The sequence below is a fragment of the Cnephaeus nilssonii genome, assembly GCF_951640355.1.
Source record: "Cnephaeus nilssonii genome assembly, chromosome: 1".
Classification (NCBI taxonomy): Eukaryota; Metazoa; Chordata; class Mammalia; order Chiroptera; family Vespertilionidae; genus Cnephaeus; species Cnephaeus nilssonii.
Genome location: NC_137072.1, coordinates 102,839,468 through 102,867,342, shown reverse-complemented (window position 1 = coordinate 102,867,342; position 27,875 = coordinate 102,839,468). Strand labels below are relative to the sequence as shown.

General features: G+C 38.5%; 1 protein-coding gene across 5 annotated transcripts in view; it reads left to right on the top strand.

The window, feature by feature from the left end:
- RBPJ (recombination signal binding protein for immunoglobulin kappa J region) overlaps window positions 1–26,187 on the top strand; it is a 200,292-nt gene extending 174,105 nt beyond the window's left edge. For all 5 annotated transcript variants that reach the window (XM_079775076.1, XM_079775075.1, XM_079775079.1 and 2 more), the window contains 9 exons: window positions 3,414–3,509; window positions 11,746–11,911; window positions 16,067–16,241; window positions 20,925–21,062; window positions 21,217–21,329; window positions 23,054–23,194; window positions 24,775–24,930; window positions 25,302–25,405; window positions 25,542–26,187. In XM_079775076.1, coding sequence (XP_079631202.1) covers window positions 3,414–3,509; window positions 11,746–11,911; window positions 16,067–16,241; window positions 20,925–21,062; window positions 21,217–21,329; window positions 23,054–23,194; window positions 24,775–24,930; window positions 25,302–25,405; window positions 25,542–25,857 — 1,405 coding nt within the window. In that variant the 3' untranslated portion in view covers window positions 25,858–26,187. The remainder of the gene's footprint in view (window positions 1–3,413; window positions 3,510–11,745; window positions 11,912–16,066; window positions 16,242–20,924; window positions 21,063–21,216; window positions 21,330–23,053; window positions 23,195–24,774; window positions 24,931–25,301; window positions 25,406–25,541) is intronic.
- The last annotated feature ends 1,688 nt before the right edge of the window (window positions 26,188–27,875 follow it).

The following is a 27,875-nucleotide window of genomic DNA, read 5'->3' as shown; positions in this document are numbered from 1 at the left end:
CTGTTCCCACCCTTGGGAGTGTTCATGGGAATTTGCACCATCATTTATGGATTCCAACATTAGCTGGTCCTTTGATACGGATATTCAGTCGTTTTACCTTCCATAGTCAGCTTCTTTCCTCCTTTTCATTCTGGGAGATTTCATTCACTTCTGTGGCTTCATTTGCCAACAATATACCAGTGAAACCCACTTTTGCAGCCCAGACCCCTCTGGAAGTACAGGTATTTCCAACAACCTGTTGAATACTTCCAGCATGGAGGTCTGGGGCGCTTCAGCGTTGACATGTCAGCTTATTAATATACTAGAGGCCCTATGCACGAAATTCGTGCAAGGGGCTTGGCCCTCGTAGCCCCAACTTCGTTCGGAAGGATGTCTGGACAGTCGTTCAGCTTTCCGGTCTAATTAGCATATTACGCTTTTATTATTATAGACTAGAGGCCCGGTGCACGAAATTCGTGCACGGCAGGGGGTTGTCCCTCAGCCCAGCCTGTACCCTCTCCAATCTGGGACTCCTGGAGGGATGTCCGACTGCCCGTTTAGGCCCGATCCTGGTGGGATTGGGCCTAAACGGGCAGTCGGACATCCCTCTCACAATTCAGGACTGCTGGCTCCCAACTGCTCGCCTGCCTGCCTTCCTGATTGCCCCTAACCACTTCTGCCTGCCAGCCTGATCACCCCCTAACCACTCCCATGCCAGCCCGATTGATGTCTGACTGCTCCCCTGCCAGCCTGTTTGTCCCCAACTTCCCTCCTCTGCCGGCCTGGTCACCCCTAACTGCCTTTCCTCTGCAGGGTTGATCGCCTCCAACTGCCCTCCCTTGCAGGCCTGGTCCCTCCCAACTGCCCTCCCCTGCTGGCCATCTTGTGGTGGCCATCTTGTGTCCATATTGGGGCAGGATCTTTGACCACATAGGGGCAGCTATCTTGATCTTGTGTGTTGGAGTGATGGTCAATCTGCATATTACTCTTTTATTACATAGGATAGAGGCCTGGTGCACGGGTGAGGACCAGCTGGTTTGCCCTGAAGGGTGTCCTGGATCAGGGTGGGGTTCCCTTGGGGTGTGGAGAGGCCTGGGCAAGGGGCCTGTGGTGGTTTGCAGGCCATCACGCCCCTGGCGACCCAAGCAGAGGCCCTGGTATCTGGAATTTATTTACCTTCTACAATTGAAACTTTGTAGCCTGGAGTGGAGCCAAGCCTCCTGCTCGCTCCGTGGCCGGCAGCCATTTCTCTTGGGATTGATGTATCTTCTATAATTGAAACTTTGTTTCCTTGAGTGGAGGCCTGGGCCCGCCAGAGTGTGTGGAAAGCTTGGCTTCCTCTGTTGCTGGGGAAGCCCAAGCCTCTCTTCTGGTAGCCATCTTGGTTGGGGTTAATTTGCATACTCGCCCTGATTGGCTGGTGGGTGTGGCTTGTGTAGCGGAGTGATGGTTAATTTGCATATTACTCTTTTATTAGAGAGGATATCCACTTCTCCCCAAACAAAAGATATAAAGAGTTGTTAAGTCTTTTATCTTCTCTACTACCTCCTCTTCTTTTGTAGTGTATGAGCCTTTTTTCAAGTGTGTCTTGTCTCTCTGTTTTCTGATCTTTTCTTTATTCCACCACTAGAATTAACTAAGAAGGAAAATTAATTGTTTAAAAATCCCCAAGATCATTTAATTGCCTTTTGTGTAGATTGAAAAATTCAAGTTCCACTCATGGTGTTTTCTACAATGGGGTAAAGATAAAAAAGTAAATGATCTTTTCTCAATTTTCAAAGAGATGTTTGTTTTTGTGTAATTTTTTTAAGTATTTCTCTAGGTTTTAAAAAAAATTTTATTAACTGCTACTATTTTGATTCTCATCTATCAGAGTGATATTTGAATTAGCTTAAACTTTCATACTGAGTATTTAAGTTACAAATGTCAGATTTCATGGGATTTGGCAGGCCTTTCACAATTTGACTCCCAGTTTGTCAGCTTTATTCAAGGCCATGGCTCACGTTAGTATCTTAACAAAAGAATTTGAGATTCTAATTTCTGACTCTCACTTCTTATTCCTCAGCTTGACTATCTCACTGTACCCAAATGTGGAGGGTTGGTCGTGACTTTTTCCATACTACTCCCAGACCCTGGGATGCCTTATTTGTTCTGTCTACTTCTGTTACTTCAGAGATTACCTCTTCTAAGAAGTTTTCCTAACATGTAGTCCTTTATCACCCATCCCCTCCTTTACATAGACCTTCCCCTACCGCTTGTACCTCTCTTTGGATCATGTATTTCATTACAGTTTGTTTTCTGAGCTGTTGTCTTCACTGAACTTTTAAGGGATAGGGATTAATTCTCAATATATTGGACCATTATAACCTGCCCTGTCTTGCAGCTAACAGGTTTTCAGGCAGTAAACATAAATGCTGTCTTCTAGATTATCTCCTTTAATCCCCTCAAGCACTTTGTGTTAGATTAGCAATATCATCTGTTATTATTGGATAGGAAACTGAGTCTGGTTGAGGTTAAATGATTTGCCCCAGGCCACATAGTTTCTCTAAGTGCTACAAGTCTAGAATTCCCCACATTTGTACTACTGTTGTGTAGCTATCCTAATACATTTGTCTTTTATTTATAATATAAGTAAAACAGCATTTGACTTACTAAAACTGTTTCCTGATTATTGTCTTTGAAACAACTTTGCTTTACTTTTGTATTGTGTGTAAATCTCCAGAATTGTGATTCTGCTGATTAATAGTTGTAAATTTGATCTGTGTAGACCTAGTGTTCTTTATACTGCTTAGCAAAATAATTGAATGAATAAATATATTTAACACATGGAACTTTTTATATAATTTATACATAATAAATAGGTAGTTGGAGTGCTTTGTACTTGAAAGAATTAACTTTTCCCCCGAAAATTTATTCAGTAACTGTGCGTTTGTATGTAAATGAGATATCCCTTTCTTAGTCCTTATGTAAGGCTTGTTATTTTAAGAACATTTAATAACAACTTTGGATGACCTAATGATTTGTTATGGCTTTGTATTCAATGAAAAACACTCATCTAATAAGTAGATCATTAAATACAAAGTATTGCATGTCATTAATTTTATGAACAATTTAAAGCCAAATTTAGCAGTGTACATGGTGATTCTGGAAGTTGTAATTGTGGTTTAGCTCAGTTACATCCTAAATTCCAAGAATGAAAGACAGTTTCTTCTTTTAAAGAAAAAAGTATAGAGTTGAAGATGAGCAGTGTTAATTGCCCCCATTGTGTAATATCCTTTAAATTTAGTTAATGAGTTTGTTTTGCCTTCATGTTTTTGTTTTTAGATTTGCTTGCTTAAAATATACTCACAAGTATTTTTCTCATTACAGAGCTTAGTAATATTTTAAACCTCACCCCTGTAATAGTAATATTTTTATTAATAATAATATTTTAGGGAAGCAATGCGGAATTATTTAAAAGAGCGAGGGGATCAAACAGTACTTATTCTTCACGCAAAAGTTGCACAGAAGTCTTATGGAAATGAAAAAAGGTAAGAGTATTATTTTCTGGTGGGTAGTTCATTGTAGCTGTTACATGAATTTGCAAATGATGTGTTAATATGCAAGAATGGTTTCTCTTGGGATATTTGCAAGTACAAAATGAAAAATAGGGGAGTTGTCTCTATTGAAGGAGAAACAAAGTGAATTGTGGCAGATTTAGTAGAGATCATCTGGTTGAATCCCTGATAATTACAAACTGTAATCTATAATTTTTCTTTTGGGCTTCATGATGTTCTGTAAGTATTTCTGGGATATATTAGCTCGTTCAAAAAAGTAGCTTTCCTTTTGGTGTAAATGTAGTTTTATAAATAAACTAGAGCCCCGGTGCACGGATTTGTGCACTGGTGAGGTCCCTCGGCCTGGCCTGTCGGGATCGGGCCGAAACTGGCCCAGTGCACAGATTCGTCCAGGGCGTGTCTGGCCTGTCTTGCCCAGTCCTGATTGGGGCCAGTTGGGGCTGGCTGACCAGGGCAGGACTGTGGGAGGTTGACTGGCTGGGGTGGGATCGCAGGAGGGCTCCAGGGCCCCAGCAGTAAGCTAACCTACCAGTCGGAGCGTCTGCCCCCTGGTGGTCAGTGCATGTTAGCATATTGGGCTTTTATTATATAGGATGTGACCCTGAGTACCATTTTTTAAAAAAATGTATTTTTATTCATTTCAGAGAGGGAGGGAGAGGGAGAGATAGGAACATCAATGATGAGAGCGAATCATTGATCGGCTGCCTTCTGCATGTGCGCCACTGGGATCGAGCCCGCAACCCGGGCATGTGCCCTTGACCGGAATCGAACCTGAGACCCTTCAGTCCACAGGCCAGTGCTCTATCCACTGAGCCAAACTGGTTAGGGCCAAAGTGATCTTTATGTTTAGTACTAGTCACAGTATTTTACAAATTTCAGTATTTTTGATGTATGATTGTGGACTTCGGTTGTTTGTATTTTCACTTTATTCCTAGAATTTTCTTAATAGTTTCTCTAGTCTTTGTCTTTCAGGCAGCATTTTTCTATTAAGCATTTCAAGGACAAAAGGCTTGCTTATGGGGGAAGATGAAAGATTTTTTGAATTGGCTAGAAAGATAGGACACTAAAGTGGGAAAAGGAATGAAAACTCAGGTTTGGATGTTGGGTTGAAAGGAATGGGTAGAATCATAGATAAAGAAAATCTTAGCATATGTATAATAAGTGAATGTAAGTATATAATTTAATTTACATGCTGGAAGAAAATTAAGGAGTCTCTTCCTTAAAGTTCTCTAAATCTGGGCTGAAAAGTAGGTGAAGCTATTTAATGATAATTTTGTCCTCAAAGAGGATGAACAAGTGAAAAAAGTATTTAGGACTCATACTGCCAAGTGTTCTTGTTTATCATCATTCAAGCTTGCTAAATTTCTGATTATTTTATCTTTTTTTACTAGTAGAACTAATCATCTGGTGTACAGTTAAATATTGGAAAAAGTTGGTATCTGCAGTTTGGGACATAGAGACCAAATCAAGATAGTGGCTTCTTTTTTTATGAAGTTGATACTCGAAATTCAGAGAGAGAGAGAGAGAGAGAGAATTGAAATTGAAATTGAGTGTGTGTGTGTGTGTGTGTGTGTGTGTGTGCGCGCGCGCGCATAGCCGATCATCTGCTTTTTGGGTTTGGTTCTTTCTCTTTTTTTCTTTTTAGTTTGGTGTGACTTTTCCTAAGCAAAACCTAGCAAGGCAATACCTTCATTATTTGAGATGAGTCTCAAATTAGGCCAGTCTTGCACCTCACAGTGAATCTCAGGAAGAAACAGTTTCTAGACATTGTTTTGGAAGTGCATTTATAAGTGTTTTTAAATTTTAATTCTCAGAATAATCTTATAAATAGGTATATTATAATCCCCATTCTGTGAGTGAGTAAACTAGAAATCAAATACCAGGTTCACTTGGGAAATCCATGTAGCCAGGATTAGAACTCCTGGGTCTATAATTCCAAATGTCTTATTCTTTTTATTGCCCTAATTTCCATAGCCTTCCATTTTGTGTTTGAGTGTTGGTTATTTACAACAGGGCTTGAGGATGAGGTTAAGTTGCCTAAAGAACACACATTTTGTAAATAAACTTAACTTTGCCTAGGCTTATTCCTTTTACCATCAGCTGAGTGAGGCTGGGCTAGATCTAATGGAAATATGATTAGACATACTCACTGTATGGATGCCAATTCAGGCAGTGCTGCTTTCCTTTCTTTGGATTTTTGAAGGTGCATTTTAGTACAATTGGATTCATTCATTAAATCATTTATTCTTCATTTCTGTTGACCAGGTACTATGCAAAATGATCTTTCATGGGAATTTTAAAAGTTAGGATGTCATTTAATGCTATGATGGATTACAGGCCTAGTGGCAATAACAGAAGGGAAGAGCTACTCAAAAAAATTACATCTAAGTCCAGATAATGTCCCTATTTATTACTCACTGTTAAAAGTATATGAGTAAGAAGCTGTAGTGACCTATCAAGTTAAAATCTTGATTTAAGGGTTATTTATTTTTATTGTGGTTGCCTTTATTTCCTATTATTTGGATATGACCTGGCCCAGTGGTCGGCAAACTCATTAGTCAACAGAGCCAAATATCAACAGTACAACGATTGAAATTTCTTTTGAGAGCCAAATTTTTTAAACTTCTTCTAACGCCACTTCTTCAAAATAGACTCGCCCAGGCCGTGGTATTTTGTGGAGGAGCCACACTCAAGGGGCCAAAGAGCCGCATGTGGCTCGCGAGCCGCGGTTTGCCGACCAGAGACCTGGCCAATCTAAAACACCACTCAGAGGAAAGCTTGAAGAGCCTAAGCTTCTAGCCTCCAAAGAATGAGGGGAAAACCATTAAAAGACCTAGAGTAACTACTTTCCTATATTTTTACATGTTTGTAGTAACGTTTCTCAAGTGGACATGTATTAGTTTTACAATAAAGATGGAAACCTGTTAAAATTACCTTTTTTTTTTTTTTATAAGTATTAGTAGTAAGAAAACATTCATGCAGTCCAGCCTTCCTGGAAGAGGTCTGGTCCCTTACTCATTGAGAAGAGTGCACAGTGGGAAGAGGAAGATGTGCCTTCTTGCTTGTTGATCTAGATTTAGGCTTTTCTGAAAAGCTGCTAAGGCATAAAGTGTGAAGGTATCCTGGGGACATGACCACAGTCTTCTTAACATATAAAATAACTCCAGTGAATGTGAATGATGCTGGAAAAGTTTGGTCAGGAAATTTTTTTATCCTACAATTATAAATTGTTCAGACTAACTTTTGTGCTTCATAACAAAATTTGTTTGCTTAGCACATCCAGTATCCCATTTATGTTAGTAGTTAGTTTTACCTTTTCATGGAAGAAAGAAGATCTTTGCAAGTTGAAAAATAAACTTTTAAAGAATATTTTGTGTAGAGGCTATTTTCCATTAAAGAAATGGGAATGCCATTTGACATTAACATTCCTTCAGCTTTGTCAAGGAAAGTACTTAAGCAGTAGTGAAGGTGATGGTGATGCTGTTGAGGCAGTAGTGTAAAGCCATTTAGATAATTAGAGTACGACTCTGAAGTCAGACTGAGAATGTGTTAATTGAGATCACTGTGGCATGCAGACAGTTCCAGGTGTTTTTTGTTTTGTTTGTTGCTTTTGAATTGAATAGTCATCAAAGGGTAATGATTCTGCAAAGTGGTCAGATAATGTAAATTATGTGCTTGGATTTCATTTAACCTATTTTAAATATTGGGCTGAATAAAAAGGCTTCTTTGAATCTGTAAGGTATTTTTCAGATCTTATCGCAGGATATGAGAGAAAAGTTGTTGAATCATTCTCTGAAAATAAAAATGGATTGAACTAGGAAATGAGTAAAATCATAAATGTGTTTATATCGCCACCAAGTGGCATAAAAAAGCATTGTTTGTCATAGGTGCTTAGAGCTACTGGGAAAGATTAGAAAATAAAAGGCACATTGTTTCATAGGATATCCTTTCACAGCAGCTGTTAAACTCTGTTAGCTGGCCTCCTGATGGTCGAACTTTTTACTCACTGAGTTTTTGGTACACATTAACAATCTATTCAAATTTTAAAAATCTATTTCACACCTCATTAGAAAGGTGTGTTCTAATTGTTAATTAGGGATGCTTCCCCCCATCTTTTTTTGGTACATAAACTTATCTTCTGTTTTATTATGTAACTACTGAAGTCTGTGGAAATGAAAGTTTGATTCATTAGCTGTTTTTAGGAGGTAGTAATATTAGGATGTTTTAAATATTTTTAAAATGATTCATCATAAGATTTCAGAAATAATCTCTATTTCGATTATATTGGATTTGCTGTTTTCTTACATCACAATTTTTTGGGATAGTTGTAGAGTTGATTAAAAAAACAAGGCTAGCTCAAAGGCAGTTGAAGAGTCTTTTTTTGTTTGTTTATTACATGGTTGAAAAAGCACTTTCAATAAAGAACCTTGGTCAGTGCTTTGGGTGATAAAGAATGTCTTGCCTCCTGTCAAATTTTTTAGTTTCATGCCATTTTATCATAGGACTTTTGAGACAACCAGTACTACCCAGTCTTTTACAGGTTTTGCCCTCTTTATATTTTTCAGCTGGGAATATAAGTACTTTTTATGAAAACTTAATGAGATTTGACTACTATATTAGGTATGCTATAGTAAATTAGCACAGCACTTTGAATTTTATAGCTGGTATACAAATAAGTCTCAATATTAATGTTCAGTAAAATAGGAGACAAGTTTCCAAAATTGATATTCCTGAGAGTATGTATGCCAGCTAGGTGTTTGAGTCTGTGCCATGGGAATCATTGGGCAGCTCTCAGCATTAGAGACCAGAGCGATCCCTGGTGTGGACCTGAGTTGAGCCAACTCCAGAACTAGCCCATCTAATTCAGGAATCCCTCTGACCTTGGAGTGACCTGGAGCTGAGCCCACTGCCTCGCCTGTGACCTCTGTGTCCACAGTGTGAAAGTGTGCAGTCATGAAAGCTGCTCTGATAGTTTAGATAAATATGAGAAAACTCTAGAGGCTTCCCTCCTTACTCAGCTTGACCCCTAAGGGCCTACTTGGTCTACTTACCCATTATCTCTGCTTCATCTCTTCCAGCCACTTGGTCAGATACTCATGGCTGTAGGTTGTGACTCAAAGTCACCTTCCTAAGGAAGCTTTCCCCCAGCCACTGGGTCTTCGACATTTTAACTACCCCCTTTCTTGCTTTTTTCTCTCTCTCAGTACTTATCACCAGATAACAGACTATATACATTATTTTACTCATTTATTTTTTTTTAAATTGTCTCTCCTATTAGAATGAGAGTTGCATCGGGACAGAAATTTTTGTCCTCTTTTTTTTTCTTTTAAACTACTATTTTGCAGCACCTGGTACAGACTAGGGATATAATAAATAATTTGGTGAATTAACGTTATTAAATAAGTCCAGCTCATTTCTTGTATAATATGTAGATTGCCTCTAAGTAGTCTTTAAAAGATGAGCAAAAAGAAGGTGCCATCATATATATATATGTGTGTGTATATATATATATATATATATATATATATATATATATATATATATATATTTTAATATTATTTTTATTGATTTCAGAGAGGAAGGGAGAGGGAGAGAGAGATAGAAACATCAATGATGAGAGAGAATCATTGATTGGCTGTCTCCTGTACACCCCCCCACTGGGGATCGAGCCCACAACCCAGGCATGTGCTTTTGATCGGAATCGAACCTGGGACCCTTCAATCCTCAGGCCAACGCTCTATCCACTGAGACAAACTGGCTAGGGCACCATCATATATTTTTATTCAATCAGTATTGTAGTACGTGTTGAGAGAGGAGCAAACAAGAACGTGATATTACTACTGGTAGGAAGGCCTGAGCGCCAAATCCAGTCTGCGGTGTCTGTGTATGCATATACACAAGTATGCAGGTGTAGTTTTTTTAAGTCTGCATGTTGTTGGCTTACAAAGCATCATTTAGTGGCCAAGTTTTAAAATTTGGTTTCAGGCATCTATTGAACAATTGAAGGATGTGACCAACTCTAGGGCCACATACCTGTAGTTCAGCAGTGTGATTGGTATATACTCACAGGCTTGCCATTCCCTCTTGTCTTGTCATTGGAGCCACACACCTGTAGCTAATTTTAATTGTATTTAAGCTCTTGTTTTTCTTAAGAAAAAAATTCCCTATACTCATAACTGTACAAAAAGTGGGAATTACCATGAGGGCTAAGTAGTTCAAGAAAGAAGGGAGGGATCCTTCTTCTTTGGGTAATTAAAGATATTTTTACTTACTTATTGTACACCTGGTTCACCATTTACATTACTTATTTAGCTACTATTTGAGTTTTGGGCCCCTTGATAATCATGGCATAAATATTTTAAAGTATGTACAAGTCAGCATGTGTAATTGAGCAAAGGCAAATTATAACCTACACTAGAGGCCTGGTGCACGAATTTGTGCATGGGTGGGGTCCAGCCAGCCCACCCCAATAGGGGGCCGATAGGGCCAGGCCGGTTGGGGGGAGGGTCCGCGGGCAGTTGCCAGGCTGGCCCCGCCCCCTGGTTGAACTCCCAGTCGAGGGGACAATTTGCATATTAGCCTTTTATTATATAAGATAAGGACTAGATTGATGATCTGAACTATGTAAAAGATGGGGCTTGAGCTAGGCTTTGAAATAGATATTTTTTAATTGCTAAAGAGAAGATTATAAGGATGTAATTCTAGGTGGGAAGGATTTGTGAGGACAGGTTTTTGGCAACTAGTGAAACAAAGGTATTGGTAGTCTGAGAGTTGAAAAGATACAGTGTATTATTCTTTCACTGTCCACATGCACAAGGTGTTGTGGGTATAAGATAAATAAGGCATAATAACTCAGTGATCATTCACTTTGCTTTTAATTCTACTAGTTTTATTGCTATTTTGAAAGTCTCTACTTTGGCCATTGTTCTAATTCTATTTTCTAGGTTAATTATATAATACTAGCGTTCCCGTTGCAGGAAAAATCCTGCAATAGGGTTTCCTGCTGCACTCTACCCCGCCCTGCCTGCTCTCCTCCCTTGTCCCCCGCCCTGCGTTCTCTGCCAGCCCCCCTGCTTTTCTAACTTCTCCGCCAGCCCGTTCTCCTTCCTTCTCCCCCGGCCCTGCCCCCGCTCCTCCCTTCTCCCTCGGCCCCACCCCTTCTCCCCCGGCCCCGCCTGCTCAACTTCCTTCTCCCCCGGCCCCGCCTCCGCTCCTCCCTTCTCCTCCCCCCGGCTTGCTTACTTCTCTGTAGCTTTGCTCCCTTTTGCAGCTCTTGGCTTCTTTCTACGCTGTCTTGATATGCAAATTAGCCACCATCTTTGTTGGGTAATTTGCATATTCATCCTGATTGGTTGGTGGGCGTGGCTGGGCTGGTGGGTGTGGCTTGGGCGTAGCGAAAGTGCGGTCAATTTGCATATTTGTCTATTATTAGATAGGATACTTAGGTGTAATATCCATAGCAATAATGTCATTAATTAATACTACTTCATTTTCAGACCTATTTAGTAATTGCAGATTCTGTGGTGTGGTGTATTGTGTTTTGTTATATGTTAGAGTACATTAGATTTGCTGAACTTTAATAGTTCAGAACTCTGAACTGAGTGGCGTCACTCCACACAAGTGAGCCTTCCAAATGTAGTCTTAGTGGAAGTTTTGCTTTTAGTATTATCCTCACGTGACTATTTATTTGCATTATTAAGGGCTTCATTAGGAGCTAACTTAGTGCAGTTCAATATGATTTTTATATTCATACTAGAGGCCCAATGCATGAAATTCGTGCAAGAGTAGGCCTTCCTTCCCCTGGCTGCCGCCACCAGCTTCCCTCCAGCACCTAGGACCTGGGCTTCCCTCAAAGAGGGTGGCCCTGCCCACCCGCTGCAGCCTGCAGGTCAGTGGCCTGGGCCTCCCTCTTTGGGGCAATTATGGAGCCCCCCATTGATCGCACCACCGGCCGGTGGCCTGGGTCTCCCTCTACAGGGCGATCATGGGGCGATGGCTGGCCCCCGACCAATCACATCGCATCCGCCTTGGCTGGCCTGGCGCCAGTGGGTGTCATAGCATGGTCCTGGTTGGTCATCCGGATGGTTGACCAGGTGGTCGTTCCGCTGTTCGGTTGATTTGCATATTACGCTTTTATTATATAGGATGTTCAGACAAGGAAATGCATTTCTAAAATCTAATTGCATTGTGTTTGTTTGAATTGTTTCAGGTTTTTTTGCCCGCCTCCTTGTGTATATCTTATGGGCAGTGGATGGAAGAAAAAAAAAGAACAAATGGAGCGGGATGGTTGTTCTGAACAAGAATCTCAACCATGTGCATTTATTGGAATAGGAAATAGTGACCAAGAAATGCAGCAGCTGAACTTGGAAGGAAAGGTAAATTAAAGCTGTTGATTCTTCATAAAGGCACCATGTTTTCAGGCCCCTTGATAAGACATGGCATAAATGTTTTAAAGTATGTACAAGTCAGCAATTGGTAGCAGTTTTTTTAAAACATAAATCAGAACCAGAAATAAACTTCTCAAATGGCTGTGGTCTAGTCATGATTTATGGAACTCAAGCTGTTGACATCTAATGGTGGCACTCAGCTTGCTAGCAGCTTTAGCATGCTGTGACAGGTTTCCATTGGAAGTAATAAGTTTAAGAGTCTAATCACTCATCTAACAGGGGCATGATGCTCAAATGATAAATGCATAGTTCAATAGTATTTTATTCTGCTCTCTTAATCTTAGTCTTATGCTAGAAGCCAAGTGATATAGATAAATTCTTAGAAGCATTGACTTGGTATAAAGATCATAAATGTTTTCCTTCACCTTTGTGTGGAGCAGAACTATGCTATAGGCAAGCACAGCCACGATTAGCTTTAGTCAGATTTTTAGGGATTTTTAAAAATTAATTTTCTAGGGAATGAAGCTTATGAATTAGTTTTACTAATTGTATATTATAAATTTAAAGAGCAGTCATTTCAATCTGTACCTTTGGTATTCAAAAATAATTCTTTTAGTGACTTAGCATTTAACATTTGTTTTCCCTTGATATTAAAATTTAAAAAATGGTTAGTTCTGATCTTAGTGACCACATAAGTGTCTTTTAAAATAATGCATAAAAAGCTAGTTTTTAATTTAATATATTTTTATTGAGTGCCTTAATTGGCCCTAGGAGGGATTGGAGGACAGCATTTGAGAGTGGTGAGCTAGGGGATTTGTACTCTCATTCAATTTTAGTCCTTTTATAGAGTACTAGAGGCCCCGTGCACGAAAATTCGTGCTCTCAGGGCGTCCCTCAGCCCATCCTGCATTCTCTTGCAGTCTGGGACCCCTTGGGGTATGTCTACCTGCTGGTTTAGGCCTGCTCCCCAGGGGATTGGGCCTAAGCTGGCAGTCAGACATCCCTCTGACAGCCCAGGAACCATCAGTCGGACATCCTTAGCGCTGCCAAGGGGGCAGGAGAGGTTTGTGGCTGAGCAGAGCTCCCCCTGTGGGAGCTCACTGACCACCAGGGGGCAGCTCTTCCGTTGAGCATCTGCCCCCCTGGTGGTCAGTACGCATCATAGCAACCAGTCATTCCCAGTTGTTCTGCCATTAGGGTCAATTTGCATATTACCCTTTTATTATATAGGATGAGCAATAAGAAGCCTCAATATCAGCCTATTTCAAATTTGAGTCTTTTTATGTTATTTGTATCTTCATAATTTTTATCAGCAAGACTTGTCAACTATGTATTTCAAGTTAAGTTTATGATAAAACTTATTACAATAAAGGTTGCTTCATCTTAAAAGAAAATAGAGCAGTATAAAGTATTTCTAAGTTTTGACCCTTGAGACAAAGTTAAGGATGTAAGTGGTGGATTTATCTAATAGGCCTAAATGTCTTACCAGTTTTTCTCATATAGAAAGTCTCAGAATTCTGTGTCGCAAGTTGTATCTCAACATTTGGTACTATTATTAATTAGATTAGACAGGTAGATATTGAGAAGCCAGGGATTCTAGAGACCACAATGTATATAACCATGTTAATTATTGCTTGCTTTCACCAATTTCAGCTTCCAGCAATTTTAAGGGAAGTAATGCCAACCAAACAGCATTCCCACTCACCTTTCCAGCATCATAGCTTAGTATATATCTTGCCTCAACTTCTACCATTATATTCTTTCCCTACGCCCTAGAAATTCACAGAAGAGGAAAAGAATACCTGAGAGCTCAAGCATTAATAGCATTTAAAAAACTTACTAATAGGGTAGCACAATGCTTATATGCTGAAATTATACGTTAATATTTAGTTTGAATGGAAAATGCTATTAGAGAAGTCTATGTAAAGTAAGACTTGTCAAGAGTCAGTAGAAGGCATTCCAGGCAGAAAGAAGGACATAATCATGTGCTTGGGGCATAAAGGCATGAGAATGTGGTATGTTTGGGCCCAGGTAGGCAAAGATGGCCTGAACTTCAGAAAGAGGCACTTTGCTCCTGTCTCACTTAAATCGCCACAATGCTTTTGCAGCATTAGATCCAGTATTTCTTTTTCATTTCAGGGTAGATGTTTGAGTCGTTTTTAAGTTAAACTGTTTATTATTTATAGAAAGCTTTATATGTAACATTTTCTAGAATCTTGGTAGCTAATTTAGCCTTTTGGTATGATGAAACAAATGTAATTTCAGTTTTTATTTACTCACTTTCCTAAAGCCATAATACTTTTTGAGTCAGTGACTTCTCCCCTTTTCTCTTATGGAATTTAACTAGTTTGTGGTCATTGGCCTTATATATTTTTTATAATCTAATAAAATTATCTCAGGTGTGAGTGTGTGTGTGTGTGTGTGTGTGTGTGTGTGTGTGTGTGTTCAACCTGCTTACTTTTGTGATTAGGAATGTATTTCCTTTCTTTCCAAGGAGATACATGTGTGTTTGCCTTTTCCAAACCAAATAAAGCCCTTTGTGTGTAGGTTCAACCTTCTCTACTCCTTTTTGCCTTTCCTGTTTGCCAGTCTATCTTATTATTTTCTCTTTTTTGATATTGATCATATCCTTTCATGTTAACACTCTTTTCTCATATTGATCATATCCCTTAATGTTAGAACTCAGATTTTCCCATTACAATGTCATTGCCTTCATTTAGATACAAATTTCATTTTTGTTCCCTGTGCCTCTCTGCTTTAGTATATTGATACCCATATTCCTAGGCTTTGTCTTATATTTGCAAAATAATTCCATAGGTTAGGCTTAATTTGACCATTCATGCTTTTAAAGTATTTACACATGGCTCCTGCCACAACATCTTTGAATGCTTAGAGATCCTTGGGTGAAAGGATCAGTGTGAATACAAATACCATTGTTTTTATTTATTTTGTATTAGTATGATTAGCTTTGTCTTTTGTCTTCTGCAGAACAAAGTCTCTCAAAGTTTTTACCACACTTTTGGATTTATAAAAACGTAATTGAGTGTAAAATATTCAAGATGACATCTAAATTTTTAAATAGAACTTTGCTATTGAAAAATAAAATAAATTATGGCATTGTTTTGTTCTGCTACTAAAATTGCCTATGAGTAAAATTCAAAGTTTAAAAACCTAGAACACATTCACTTATTTTTTTAAATGAGTGACATTTGCCCTGCTTTTAAAAAGAAATACACAGCAGAGGTAGTCATAGAAATGTGCTTAGCCTAATTTTAAAGTAGAGCATTGATTTTTTTAAAATATATAATTCATATATTTTAAATACTTTAGCTTTGTTTATCATTTTACCTAGTTTGGAAAAGGTCATTAATTTAGTCCCTTCCCTAATTCACAGAGATCGGGGGAATAGGAGAGATCTTAGAATTCTCATATATGTTTGAAAAATTAGCATTTTCAAGCGTCTTCGCTGTTTTGCAAGTGCTGTAACTCTTAAATACTATATTTTTAATTACCAGAATATATTTTCTGATAGACTGACATAATGTCTTGCTGTATTTAGTTTTTCTAGTACCTTTAAATTCAGTTCTTTTGGTGATACAATATGAATTATCCCATTATGCAAAGTTAACATTTTAAGAAGAGTCCTTTAAATAAAATATACTCATAGAGGCCCTTTCTGGCGTAAGATATTTTGTAGTTATCCAGTTAGTACTGACCTTGTTTTCATCAGGATTATAGGTGGTTACTCTGCTGTTCACATTGTATGCACTATCTTGGGAAGGACCACTACTAAATTTTATTACATAATTTGATTGGCTTTTGATGGCCTTATTTCTATGTTTTCTTTACAGAAAGACAGTCTAGATTTCTTTTAGCTATGAAATTGTATTTTTAAAAAAATTACCACTAATACTGATAATTCTGTGATATAGATATAGAATTATATAAAACAAGAAAAGACAAGTGTTTAAAATTTTTTTAGAGGGGGTAAATAGTTCACAATGTCATTTATAGTTGGTTTTGTTCAGCCTTATTGAAATTACTGCATTTAAGCCTGATCAAACCTAGCCATGACCATACAGAGTTGGAGGTCCATAACCAACAAGGTTTTGGTGCTATTAAAACTTTCCTTTTCTTTCACAGAACTATTGCACAGCCAAAACATTGTACATATCTGATTCGGACAAGAGAAAGCATTTCATGTTGTCTGTAAAGATGTTCTATGGCAACAGTGATGACATTGGTGTATTCCTCAGCAAGCGGATAAAAGTCATCTCCAAACCTTCCAAAAAGAAGCAGTCATTGAAAAATGCTGACTGTATGTATACACTTCAATTTTCTTTTGTCCCCAACTCCCACCTTGAATTAAGATAAATTTAACTATTTTTAATTAAAAATTGCTTTTCGATAGCCAATTCATTCTTTGCTATTATTTTTGTGGCCTTCACTTTATCTGAAGATGTCACATTCATTAATTATTGCTGCTTTATTGTATTTTTTTTTTTTTAAATGAACTAGAGTTGGTTCATCACTGCTCCCCAGAGACATTTAGAAAATAGGAGTTTTTTCCCCTTTTGCTGTCACAGTGACTGCAGCGAGTGATTGGTGTCTTGGGCCAAGAGAGTCCCCATTCCACAAAGTTGATTTACCAACAACGTCAAAAGCACCTCTTTGAGGATCACTGTAATATCAGATGGGCCTTGCAAGACCGTCCTGCACAACATTTTTAACACGGTTCTCTGCCAGAGACTGCTGTCTCATCAGCAGAGTTTTAGATTCTCAGAGATAGGTGCTGTCTGTCTGCATTCAACATTTCAACCCCTATGCCCATTTTTCTTTTTTTCTTTTTTTTACAATTTCTTTATTGATTAAAGTATCACGTATTTGTCCTCATCCCCCCCATTCCCATCCCCCACCCCTCCCCACACATGCCCCCACCCCCTGTTGTCCTTAACCGCTGATTAGGCTCATATGCTTGCACACATGTCCTTTGGTTGATCTCTCCCCTTTACCCCCACCCTCCCCTCCCCTCCCTGTGAGGCCCGACAGTCTGATCTATGCCTCCTTGTTTCTGGGTCTGTTCTTGTTCATCAGTCTATGTTATTCATTATTTCCCCTAGATGAGTGAGATCATGTGCTACTAGAAATATACTTATAAGAACCGAAAATGAGACAAGCAATAATGGTTATGGTGACAGGCAAATGAATCAGTCTGTAGTGAGTTTCTTTCTGGGCCAACAGTTCTTTTGAGACCCAATTTCAATGTCCAACAGTTCCTTATGTGTACATGTCAGCACTGACATTACAGTTCTGGATGGTGGACAAATGGTGGTAATGCAGGTCCGACTCTCTCTGGTTTGGTCCTGGGCAACCTGCAGTGATGCACAGCTGCCCATTTTTCTTATTTTAACTTCTTCTTATGAAAACTTTCAGACTTAGTGAAAGGGAGAAAGTAGCATAAGGTGACCACCCACCTGGCCTCAGCAGTTTTTATCAGTTGTTTCATTATCTCCATCACCACCAGCACCTCCTTCTCCAATTGCTGGAATATTTAAATGTAAATCTTGAATGTCCTATCCTTTCAGCTGCCATTTCTTCAATAGTGACTAACAGATAACTTCTTTTTAAACATTGTTACACCTAACAGAGTTGACAGTTCTTTGATGTAAAAGCCAAGCTATGTGTAGATTTATCACATTCCTCAGAAATACGGTTTTACAGTTGTGTTTTTGTTGTTTATAACAATTGACTTAACTAGATCCTAACAAAGATCATGCATTTTAATCTATAAGTTTCTTCTCTCTTTCTCCAACCTTTTATTTCTTCCTTATCGTTTATTTGTTAAGAAACAGGTCATTTTTCCTATGGAATGTCCACATTCTGGATCTGGTTGATTACATATTTCTCTGTCTCATATTTTCCGTAAATTGGTGGTTAGACCTCAAGACTTTTATTTAGGTTTAGGTCCTATATATGTTCATTTCTATGGAATCAGAAGTCATATAATATCTGATCATCCCATTTCTTGTCATGTTAAGATTGATTATAGTAAATTGAGCTATTGTTAGCCCAGCCCATCCATTACAAAGTTCTGAGCAGTCTTTAATCTGATGGTTTTAGTAGTAGTCATTGATGCTGCTACTTAAATCAAAGATTTCATCAAGGACTGCAAAATGGTGACTTTTCTAATTCTCTTATTCATTATTTCTGCATTTGCTAGCTGTTTGCTTCAATGTAGTCAGTAGAGGAAAGGCAGGATAAATGCTTAGTTACTAATTTGCAGACTAACGATAATATTCTTTGAAGGTGATCATGAGGTTTTAGGATTTTTGTTTTGTTTGCTTGCTCTTATTTTGTTTTGTTTTATTTTTATTATGAACTTACACGTTTTTATATCCTATTGTGGTTTTTTTAGTCCACTCAGTAATTGTTGTTATTTATTTTATGGAATATTTCAAACATACTAGACAGAGTTGCATAATGAAATGAAACCTCCTGTGTTCTGACTTTAACAGTGATCTTAACTTCATCTTCATTCTATACCCCACTCTACCCTCATTTTAGTTTGATTCAAATCCAAGACATTGTATCATCTATAAATATTTCTGTGTGTCTCTGAAAGATGAAGTTTCTTGTTTTTTTAAAATAATCACCATGACATGATCACATGAACATAAATATGTAATAAAAAGAAATAATTTCATCAAACATCTAATCAGTATTGAAATAGTCTAAAATGTCATTATTTAGCTCTTTATTTGAATCAAAATTTAAATAAGGTCCACCAGATATTACAATATATATTGTGTTGACATGTCCTTGAATATTTTTAATCTGTAGATTCCCTCTTCATTTCTTCTCTCTCATTCTCTCCTTGTAATTTATTTATTCAAGAGACTGAGTCATTTGGCCATGAGAGCTTTCCACAGAGTGGATTTTGCTAATTTCATTTCCTTGGTGTAGTTTAATGTATTTTCTGTAAATTAGTGGTGGTAAAGAGAAACTGGCTGACACTAGTTAAAGGTGGTAAAGACAGATTTTATTCAGTACTGTTGCAATAAGGAAAAGAGACTTCAGTGTACAATTGAGCTCAAATCCTAATACAAGGACAAATGGGGATTTATAGGCAAGGAGCAGAGTGAGGGGTGGGGAGGGTCAGTGGATGGAACATTACTAGGAGCAGACATCAGAGGTAGAGGGATTTTTGACAAACCAGTCTAACAGAATGCTTGCTAAGGGCAGGCCCAGGATATCAGATGGAAAGCTTGGGGGCTGGGGAGAAACTCATCAGATAACTAAGAGTAGGAGGATGGCTTAGCAAGATTCTTACAGTAACTGGGCCAGTGGCAGGGCCCACGGAAGGGGCTCGGGAGAGCCTGTCTAAAGTTTGTTCCAGGAGAGAGTTTTGTCAGTAGTCAGTTTAGAAGCTTGCTCAGATTTCAGTTAGTTGTTCTTTGGTTCTTTTTTGTTTTTGGAGGGCAAGGCTCACTTCATAGTGGTGAAGAGTTCTTGGATCAGGAGGCATATAATGTTATGTATTCAGGCTATTTCTAATTCAAATAACAGGATTTTATTTAACCTCTTCAACTTGGAATTTCTATTGACGAAGCTTCTTAAGAAAATTTTACTTTCAGAATATTTTCTTGCTTACATAGATGTGGCTATTTTCTTGTGTGTGTGTGTGTGTGTGTGTGTGTGTGTGTGTGTGTGTGTGTTTAAATTCATGTAGTGCTGTATACTTTAAGTCAGTGGTTGACAAACTGCGGCTCGTGAGCCGCAGTTTGCTGCTCTGTTGACTAATGAGTTTGCTGACCACTGGGATAAGGGCTTAATCACAAGGAACAACAACAGCCTGTGATTATTGGAATCGAGAGTCTAGGTCAGTGGTCGGCAAACTCATTAGTCAACAGAGCGGCAAGCCGCGGCTCGTAAGCCGCAGTTTGCCGACCACTGCTTTAAGGTATTTAGAAGAAATCAGAATCTCTAATAATCACAATATCTAGAGGCAAGTGTCATCCACTTTGGTAACCCTCCTTCTAGACCCTCCCTATGAGTATTTTCCACAGGATTGGGTATGAGCACACATGTGCAGTCACATGAATATATATTGACCTAATGTGCATTTGATGCATACCAAGTGTTTTATAGTCTGCTTTTCCATTCAGTGATATTCCAGGAAGATGACTTTTTTTGTTCCTTTTCTTTTTTTTTCTTTTAATCTTTATTGTTGAAAGTATTACAAGGGTCCTCCTTTTCCCCCCATTAACGTCTTCCAGCCCGCTCCCATCCTTCCCCCACCCCAGGCCCTCACCACCCCATTGCTGTGTCCACGGGTTATGCATATATGCTTACAAGTTCATTGGTTGATCTCTTCCCACCCACCCTCCCTTGCCTTCCCTCTGAGGTTCAGCAGTCTGTTCATGCTTCAATGACTCTGGGTCTATTTTTGATCATCAGTGTATTTGGTTTGTTATGAATATTTTCTTATCAGTGCATTTAGATACATGGTATTTAAATGGGTAATAGATATTATAATTTATTTAATTAATTTTCACTGTTAGACATTTATTATTTTAATAATTTCCCTTTAATGAATAGCACTGCATTAGACATACTGTATAATTCTCATTTAAAGATGATTTTTATGGGCATATTTTATATCTTCAGCTTGACATTATTAATGATAATTACCTTGACTTTTTGGGGGTATTATCTGTATTCTTTGGAGGGTTAAAAATTTGTTAAAAGAATCTGTTAAATTATAATACTAATTTAATATAATGTAAATATCCTATATAATAAAAAGCTAATATGCAAATTGTCCCCTCCATCGGGAGTTCAACTGGGAGTTCAACCAGAGGGTGGGCTGGCCGGCCAACCGCCCTGCGGCCCCCTCTAGTTAAATTATAATAAAGAACAACCATAAATTGCCAGGTACTGATCCCTTTTTTCTCCCTCTCACCTCCAGTCACCTAAACAGGAGCTATTTTTTTCTCTGCAGTATGCATCGCCTCAGGAACCAAGGTGGCTCTGTTTAATCGACTTCGATCCCAGACCGTTAGTACCAGATACTTGCATGTAGAAGGAGGTAATTTCCATGCCAGTTCTCAGCAGTGGGGAGCATTTTACATTCATCTCTGTGAGTATAAAAATGTGCATTTGATGTTTCTGGTGTGAAGCTTTTAAATTCTTTTTGATAACAAGACGTGCGAGTATATTAAGTTTTGTTATCTTCCTAAGCAGATTAATGAATTCTAAAAGATAACAGTTTGATCTCTGTTTCACTCCACCAGTGGATGATGATGAGTCCGAAGGAGAAGAATTCACAGTTCGGGATGGCTACATCCATTATGGACAAACAGTCAAACTTGTGTGTTCCGTTACTGGCATGGCACTCCCGAGATTGGTATGGCTCCACTTTTGCTTTTGTAATATGTGTAGTAAAAATTAAGAAAACATAAACACAACAACATTCAAGCTCATGCTTTTTAATTTAAAAAGAGATATCAATAAGCACTGCTATTTATAATTGACATTTTTACCCCACTTTATGTTTAAAATGCTTTAAGGCAATTAGCCAGTTTTTATGAATGCATTCTTAATGACTTCCCGCTGAACTATTTCTAATAAGTTTCGGTGGCATTTTTTCCTTTTTGGTTGTATATCCGAACATGTTCAATAGAGGGCACTATAAAATTACATTGTGATTTATTTTTTTAATGCAGATACACTGTACTCATTTTTTGTGGTACCTGCTGCATCCCAAATAGGACCAAGTTTTCAGAAACATAGAAGCTCTTATATCTTTAGAAATATAAGTTAATTTTTACCAATTTACTCTTCCACAAGAAGAAAAATTTATTAAAAAGGAAATAAAATTGGGAGAGAGGCATATAGTTTAGGGATTTTTGTTCACTAGGGAGATCATGAAATAATAAAAAACTGCTTTTCTTACCAAAATGAAAGCAAAGGCTCCTAGTATACCCTGCCACATGCTCACCCTCTTTTTCTGAAACAGAAAGCAAAATGGGATGGTGAGGGGAGGAATGAGGACATGTACTCAAGGAAGCTTTCTTTACTTTTGATTTCAGATGAAAATAGTTCTAAATGTTTGTATACTGTTGGGAGTGACCTTCATAATCATCAAACCCTTAGTGATTGCCTTCTGTGTGACCAGTGCCTCTAGGGTTTGATAGGATTATTTTTCAGCTATCCATATGTGTTTTGTGGAATATTTGGATTATAATCTTGTAGCGCGTAATGGAAAGAGTTCAGGCTGGGCAAGCAGCCAGCCCTGGAATCATATTCTGGTCCTTCAGCTACTAAGCAGGTGATTTTGAGGAACTTACCTGACCTTCTGAGTCCATTTCTAATCCACAAAATGATATCTATTTTAAGTATTTAAATATATATATATATATATATATATATATATATCTTTTTTAAATGTATATATGTATAAACGTATATATATATATGTATGTACACACACACACACACACATATATATATATATATATATATATATATACATATATATATATATATACACACACACACACACATTTAAAATAGGTATCATTTATATATATAAATATCAGATAATGGACTACACTGACTACCAAACCAGTGTAGCCTTTAGAGATAGTTTTTTCCTTTCATGTTGGATTATCTGTCATTTATTTTTACTTTTTTAAAATTTGTCACTGTATTTTATTGGAAAGGTCATCTGAACTTGCTACTCAAAATATAGACCAACAGGATTAGCATCAGCTGGGAGTTTGTTAAAAATGCAGAATCTCTGGCCCCCCACAAGATCTGCAGGCTCAGAACAAGGACCCTCGGTGACTTGTATGCACACTGAAGTGTTAAAGCACTGATCTAGAAATCAGGCGCCTGCCCTGGCTTTATGTGCTCGTCGAAGAGGGGACAGGTCCCACCTTCTAACATGCTTGTGATCTAAAGGCATTTTCTATACCTGGCCTATTGTTTATAAATGTTTGTGTGAGTAGGTGCATGACAAGTAAGGGATGTATTATTATATAGCTTATTTCTATAGGTATCGAAAGCATACCTACTGAAAACTCTCCATGTGTGACAGCCTTTTCTTGTTCAATTGTTGACACGCAGATAATCAGAAAAGTTGACAAGCAGACCGCATTACTGGACGCAGATGATCCTGTGTCACAGCTCCACAAATGTGCATTTTACCTTAAGGATACAGAAAGAATGTACTTGTGCCTTTCTCAAGAAAGAATAATCCAGTTTCAGGTAGGTTTCTAAATTACTGGTGAAACCTAAAATGTATGTTAGGTCAATAGCATACAGAAACAGGAAGCTCTTGCTTAATGTTCATTGTATCCAAACTCATGAAGCTGTGTTCAGATATTTTCTCAAGTCCAAGGGTCCTCAACCCACACAGTCTTCCAACATGGTGGTCACCCTGCCTCAGGGAAGAACTCAAAACTCGTGAACATGTTCTCCGAGAAACAGTTAACACCTAGCTCTGGGGGACAAAAGGCCTCTTGGATCACCCAAAAGTAGATTTCAGGTGTTCAGTGAATACCCCGAAGTTGTGTGCACACACTGTATATGGAGGGGGAGGGTTCATCATTTCTCGTCAGATTTATTTTGGGGTCTTCCAAGATAGTAATGATGACATGTTTCAAAAGCTATTTTTTAACTACATTTACTCAGAAGGCTTTCCTGGGGACATTTATGACATAGGCATCTTACTTAATAGGAGAGTTATACTTTCATGGGAAACTAGTTTGTTAACATCTGGAGACCTGTTCCAGAGGTATGGCCACACACAGCCGTTTGCTCAGCCCAACACTGATGGACTGGTCCAGGTGTTTTAAGGTAGGGGTGAGGGTTATTGATTCACATCTTGGTTGCTTCTTAAGAAAGTACACAGGTTTCTAGCTGTTTTCTAAGCAGGAGAATATTCTAGTCACTCTTTCTTAGGGATCCCTAAAGAGGTTTTTTTTTTTTTTTTTTTTTCTTTTTTTTAATCCTCACCTGGGGGATGATATGTTTTCATTGATTTCCAGAGAGAGAGAGAACATTGATTGGTTGCCTCTGTTCTTGCCCCCACTAGGGATCGAACCCATACCCTTTTGGTGAATGGGATGGCACTCCAATTGAGCCACCCAACCAAGTCAGGATCCCTAAAGAGTTTTAAACAGCTATTTGCATCATAGATACTGACCTTTTATTTAAAAAATTATACAGGTACTGGTATACTCAGAAATGCTTATTCTGAAGGGTATTACCAGTTATTTAATATGTCACTGAAATATTTCATGTTATAATAAAAACTTATGTGTCAGGTTTTTATGTTAATACTAGAGAACCAATGCACGAAATTTGTGCACTCGGTAGAGGGGGCGGGGGGGGGGGGGTCCCTCAGCCTGGCCTGCGCCCTCTTGCAGACCAGGAGCCCTTGGGGGATGTCTGACTGATGGCCGTCACTCGGACATCCTTAGTGCTGCCATGGAGGCGGGAGAGGCTCCCGCCACCGCCACTGCACTTGCCAGCCGTGAGCCCAGCTTCTGGCTGAGCAGCGCTCCCCCTGTGGGAGAGCACTAACCATCAGGGGGCAGCTCCTACATTGAGTGTCTGCCCCCTGGTGGTCAGTGCGCAGCATAGCGACCAGTTCCACCGTTTGGTCGATTTGCATATTAGCCTTTTATTATATAGGATTCTGTTTGTGTTTATTTAGGGTTTGGCAAAGCACCATGCTTATGAAGTTTATACATTTTCTATGCTAACTTTAGTCTAAAAATGTTACTTATTGAAATTGTCTTATACTGCAATGCATATAAAAATTTCTAAACTTTCTTTATAAGGCCACTCCATGCCCAAAAGAACCAAATAAAGAGATGATAAATGATGGAGCTTCCTGGACAATCATTAGTACAGATAAGGCAGAGTATACCTTTTACGAGGGAATGGGCCCTGTCCTCGCCCCCGTCACACCTGTGCCTGTCGTAGAGAGTCTTCAGGTGAGGCCACCTACTCACAAGTTGACTTTTCCCTCCTTGTAACTTCTCTCAGCTATGACTTAGCATAATTTTATTTCACAGTAATTTTGAGTTTTCTCCAAATATTTTGATTTGGGTATTTTGTTATATGTTACTGGTAATAGCAAAACAAAAATAAGAGCCTAATTTTATGCAAAAAAAAAATGAAATTTAAAACCAACTTGTATGTTACTTTGATTTTTTAGCTTACTTTGTCTTTATAATCATGTGATTTAAAAGAAGCATTTTAATCACCCATATTTTGCAAATGATAATTGAATGGGAAACTAATCTGTGCACTTTAATGAGTGAAAAGTGTTCTCAGTGCTCTTCTGATTTTCTGTGAATTGCAGCTGAATGGTGGAGGGGACGTCGCAATGCTTGAACTCACGGGACAGAATTTCACTCCCAATTTACGAGTGTGGTTTGGGGATGTAGAAGCAGAAACGATGTACAGGTACTTGGTAAAACTTTTTACATCGTCCAGAGTTGGAGGGGGGTGGGTATCAGACTCTTTCCTGATACTGATTGTTAGCAACCCAATTTTAAGTTTCAGTTCTAAAAATTGCCTTGCGTTTATGTTTCCTCCTCAGGTGTGGAGAGAGTATGCTCTGTGTTGTCCCAGACATTTCTGCATTCCGAGAAGGTTGGAGATGGGTCCGGCAGCCAGTCCAGGTTCCAGTAACTTTGGTCCGAAATGATGGAATCATTTATTCCACCAGCCTTACCTTTACCTACACACCAGAACCAGGGCCTCGGCCACACTGCAGTGCAGCGGGAGCAATCCTTCGAGCCAATTCAAGCCAAGTGCCCCCTAATGAATCAAACACAAACAGCGAGGGAAGTTACACAAACGTCAGCACAAATTCAACCAATGTCACATCATCTACAGCAACAGTGGTGTCCTAACTACCGTCATGTTGCTAGGACTTAAACTGACTCCAGTGCAGCAAAAGGTTGACAGAAAGAGAGAGAGAGAAAAGTGAACAATCTTTTGTGGTTTCTTGGGAAAACTTTTCATACCAGGTGATACTATTCAAAAACCCCATGACCCGCAAGTGCTGATTGGAAGTGCAGAAGCCACAGTAAAACAAAAAAACAACATCAACATGTACAAACTATTGGAAACTCAGTTTTTTTTTTTCAGCTGTTATTTTTGGTTGGTTTTTGGTTGGTTTTGTTTAAATGGGCAAGAAATAGACATGTGGCTGGAATAAACGTTAAACTAGAAGACACAAATCTAACATAGTTTTTATGGACCAAGGACCTTGTATAAGCTTTAGTAAAGGTACATTTTCACCATACCTTTTTATATCACCGCATAGAGCACACCTTGTACCAAGTAGGTGTTCCTCTCCCTGCCCCTTGGAGCTTCTGCTCGTCAGTACGCTCAGGTTCCAAGCCTGACCATGCTTGCTGAGTCTCACTGTCATACTCCCAGGTTTTTTTGGTCTACGGCTGGAACTGTTCTTTCTTTGTTTTTTTTAAAGCTGAAGTCTTATGAATTTTTATGAATTGAAATTGTTTTGATTTCAGCAAGTCGAATCTTGTAAAGGCCTGCATTTTTTTTTAAAGATTATATGAAGTCTGTGCAAAAGCTTTAAGAAATGCCTCTGCCTTGCCTGCAATACATGCAATGTACATGAACTAGTCTCTATTCTCAGATATTTGGCAATTATTTCCATGTTTTCTTTTAAAAAAATGTATTTATAGTGGTGATCCAAGTGGTTCTAACATTTACATGGGATTAAGTGTGGCCATTTAGTCATGAATGAGTTAATGGCGCAGGACATGTTGGTATTTGAAGTGTTCTCTCCCTTCCCCCATGCAAACATGTGTCTCCGTGTTTCAGGTTTCCCCCACCTGATCTTGTACATAACTTGTATTATGTGTAAGTTAAACATTTTATTTTGAACTTGTAATGTTCCCAGTGATTTCATTCAGTAGGGTGTTTTCTGCCTTTTTGACATATGACAACAACAAAAAAATCATAGAAATATTTGCTACCAGGTGGTAGATGGTGCCCTTATTGTATAATGAGGAAAATCTCAGCAAAAGCATGTTTTTATTTACTTTTTATTTTTTTGGTAGCCTAGTCCAAGATGTCATTGTAACCTTAAAACAAGATGCTCTTATTAGATGGTGAACTAAAGTAGTTGGAAGACAAGTACTTTAGAAACAGATAGTTGTGAGATTATAAAAATGCAAATGTAACTTATCTTTCCATTTCTCTGCTTTTTTTTTTTTTTTTTATCTTCTTTCCCAGTACTGAGCATCTCTACAGATGTCTCCTACTCAGAAAATACTTCTTTGCCCTTCAGTTAAGATTGGAGTGCATCCAGGGCTGTGTGGCCTTGCATGCCAAGCCCCCCGTTCCTTCACATGGCTTCTGTTTCTGCACTGTGGTTGTGCCTTTGTTCCGTCCTTAGAAATAGCAGCAGGCTTGTTGGGCTACATTTAGTACAGGAACCCCGTGTGTAATGTTCTAGGACACAGTCTGGTAACACAGTCATCCTTGTTAGAGTAAAAACTACCTCTAGATTGTGGTAAGCTTTTTACTGTCCCATAAAACAGGAGCCAAAGTACCTTGTGATCGAAAACTGTACCTTCGTTATTTCCATACAGAACATCGTCTTTCTGGTGTCCTGGGCTATTTTCGACAACATTGTTAGTAGCATTTTTTTTTTTTTCAACTTTGCTATCTTCACTCATTTTGCTCAGACTGTGTCATTGTAAATAGGATTCCTAACATCTTTAAATGACTTTTTCCTCCGTTTCAAGGGAGAAGCCATTTATTTATAAAACACATTAGCGGTAAAATCAGCGTTACTGGTTTTCTCTTTCTGCAAGCTTTGGTAATTAATTACCCATTAGACGACATGTAGCCTTCTCTCCAAACTGCTCCAGTCACTAGCTTCTCTCTTTGT